We start from the raw sequence: 2,666 nt of genomic DNA on the forward strand, positions 1-2,666 counted from the left end.
CATTTGGCCTATTCGTGTTTTGGACCGAATTTAAGTTATTGACAATACCTATTGTTGAGATTATTGGAACGAGAACTTGAGTGCTCAAGTTGTGGGCTGAGCATACCGAAAAGTATAATTAATAAATGAAATAAAACTATTACACCTACATGTTGAAAAAAAGGGCGAATTCATACATGAGTATCTCTTAAAAATTTATGATAAAAGTTTATTTGTAGAATATTGTGTTGACCTTAGATAAAATGGGGGTCAAAGTTTTATGAATCTAACCCTCCCACGCGAGACAAAGTATTCCAGAGAGTAAATCACATTGACCGCTTTATCCATATCGTTTACCAGAAAATATTGTCAAGTTTTTGATTTAGATGAGGCAAGAAGTTTGAATAGTATTTTGATAAATGAAGATTAGAGATTAGGGTGAAGAAATGAATATTTGTTACCTGGCCCTCCTTCCTTCTATGCAACACTTCCCACAGGTCGCCACGTAACCCTCCAATACTCACACCAAACTCTGTCCCTTCAACACGAATCAAACAAATTCATTGTCCCCAACTAACTCATGTCAACTTTCAAAAGTAAAATGGAAACTAAACCTTAATTACCACCATAATTTTACAAACACCTTTCCCATCATGTCTTAACTTCACTTCGTGTTTCCCTTCTCATCTCAAATCATGTCTTAACTTCACTTCGTGTTTCCCTTCTCATCTCAAATCATGTCTTAACTTTCAACTCGCTTTCTGCATCTCATTCCCCCTTCCCTACAACCCCATTTAAACCTAAGATTTTCTCATCACTTCACATTACAAATCATCATCATCATCACCTCCATCACGTTCCACCGCCACCCACCCTTCCAAACTCTTAACTTTAGATTCGTTTTTCAAACAACACTTTAATCATGTCAAAACTCTAATAACCCCATCTTCTCTTTCTCTCTCTTTTCCCTTTTACATCAATCACTCACTCTTGCACAAACTCACATACATGGACCTCACCAACAACGCCAATACTACACACGCAAATCCTCAAACCCCCCAACACCCCACCACCAAGCGCCACCGCCCCACCACCGCTCCTCCGCCCTCACAGCCACCGTCCGCGGTCGTTTGCTACAAGGAGTGCCTCAAAAACCACGCTGCCAGCATAGGTGGCCACGCGCTTGATGGATGCGGTGAGTTCATGCCCTCCTCTTCCTCCAATCCCACAGAACCACGCTCGCTAACTTGCGCCGCCTGTGGATGCCACCGTAACTTCCACCACCGTGACACACAACAGTATCACTCCAACCCCAGGCCAAATTTCATAAGCTTCTACCACTCACCGCCGCCACCCCATCATGGCCCGGGCCTGTGCACTAGCCCAAGCCCAAGCCCGTTGTCAAGCCCCAGCCCGCCGCCTCTCTCCCACCATTTCCCTGGCCGCAGACCAGTCCTGGGGCTCTTTGGCCCGGGAAACGAGCATCACCACACGAGTTTCCATCTTTCCGAGAGCCCGAGTGGAAAGAAGAGGTTCAGGACCAAGTTCAGCCAAGAGCAGAAGGAGAAGATGCAGAATTTCTCTGAGAAATTGGGTTGGAGAATGCAGAAAGGGGATGAAGGGTTGGTGCAAGATTTCTGCAATGAGATTGGCGTTTCAAGAGGGGTCTTCAAGGTGTGGATGCACAACAATAAGAACACTTGCAGGAAGAGATCATTGGAGCCTGATGAAAACACCAATGCCAATGCTTCTGATACTCTTAATAACAATCCTTACAGCACCAACCATGACACTCAAAACTGAGATTAATTAAGGTAGTTTTTTTTTTTTTTATATTTCTGATCATGGATCATAGTTAATCGTCTTAATTTTGATCCCTTGAGAAGCTTAGAATTGGCAGTGGAGCAAGTAGAATGAGATAGTTTTTTGTTTATTCATATTTGAATAATTATTTTTTGGGGTCATTATTTGAGGCGAGGGTGAAGAGAGATCTAGTTTTTTTTTAGAAGCTATTGAGATGTGACATGAAAGGGTTGTTTTTGTTGATAAGAATCATAAGCTATGAAGTTAATGCGGTTCCATAAATGTTTCACCGTCTTATTTCTGTCACGTTCATCTCTTGATAATGACAGGTTCCATTTAAGTAGTTTTGTTTCTTGTATTTTTCTTGTATTTAGACTATTCATTTACTTCTGATAAAAACAGTGTATATTCTCCCAATGTCCATACTTGTTGACACTAGTTTCATCAATCTTGGAATGCAACTGTTGCTGAAGACAATGTATTTATTTTATCCATGGCTTTTCTGCATTCCATCATGCAAACCTCTAAACTTTAATCTACTCTTGTTTTTCTTCTACCTTATCATACTTGGTGGGTTGAACTTCTGATAGAGATCAAGTGGTTCTAGCCACTTTCTCTTTTGAGGGAGGCCAACATATTTACTGGCACACTAATTTTTCACATCACATCTCAGCTTTTAAGATGGAGCTACAATCATATCTAAATTTAATTATAATATAATATCAAAATGTTGTGAGACTTAGATATTAATTCCTCTATTCCAAAACAATAAGCTATTTTTCAACAATATATAATTAAGACTAATTAATGCAGAATTTGTTACATTGAAAAAGAAGAAAGTAATAGGAAAGTTGGAGATAATCATTTACTAGAATATTTCTTAA

At 39.9% G+C, this 2,666-nt stretch overlaps 1 protein-coding gene across 1 annotated transcript; it reads left to right on the forward strand.

Moving 5' to 3' along the window:
• Positions 1 to 526: 526 nt before the first annotated feature.
• Positions 527 to 2,140, forward strand: LOC137810755 (zinc-finger homeodomain protein 11). The gene has a single exon (XM_068612174.2). The coding sequence runs from the start codon at positions 988 to 990 to the stop codon at positions 1,780 to 1,782; it is 795 nt and encodes a 264-aa protein (XP_068468275.1). The 5' UTR covers positions 527 to 987; the 3' UTR covers positions 1,783 to 2,140.
• The last annotated feature ends 526 nt before the right edge of the window (positions 2,141 to 2,666 follow it).

This window comes from Phaseolus vulgaris, chromosome 2 (genome assembly GCF_051622355.1).
Source record: "Phaseolus vulgaris cultivar YP4 chromosome 2, ASM5162235v1, whole genome shotgun sequence".
Classification (NCBI taxonomy): domain Eukaryota; kingdom Viridiplantae; phylum Streptophyta; class Magnoliopsida; order Fabales; family Fabaceae; genus Phaseolus; species Phaseolus vulgaris.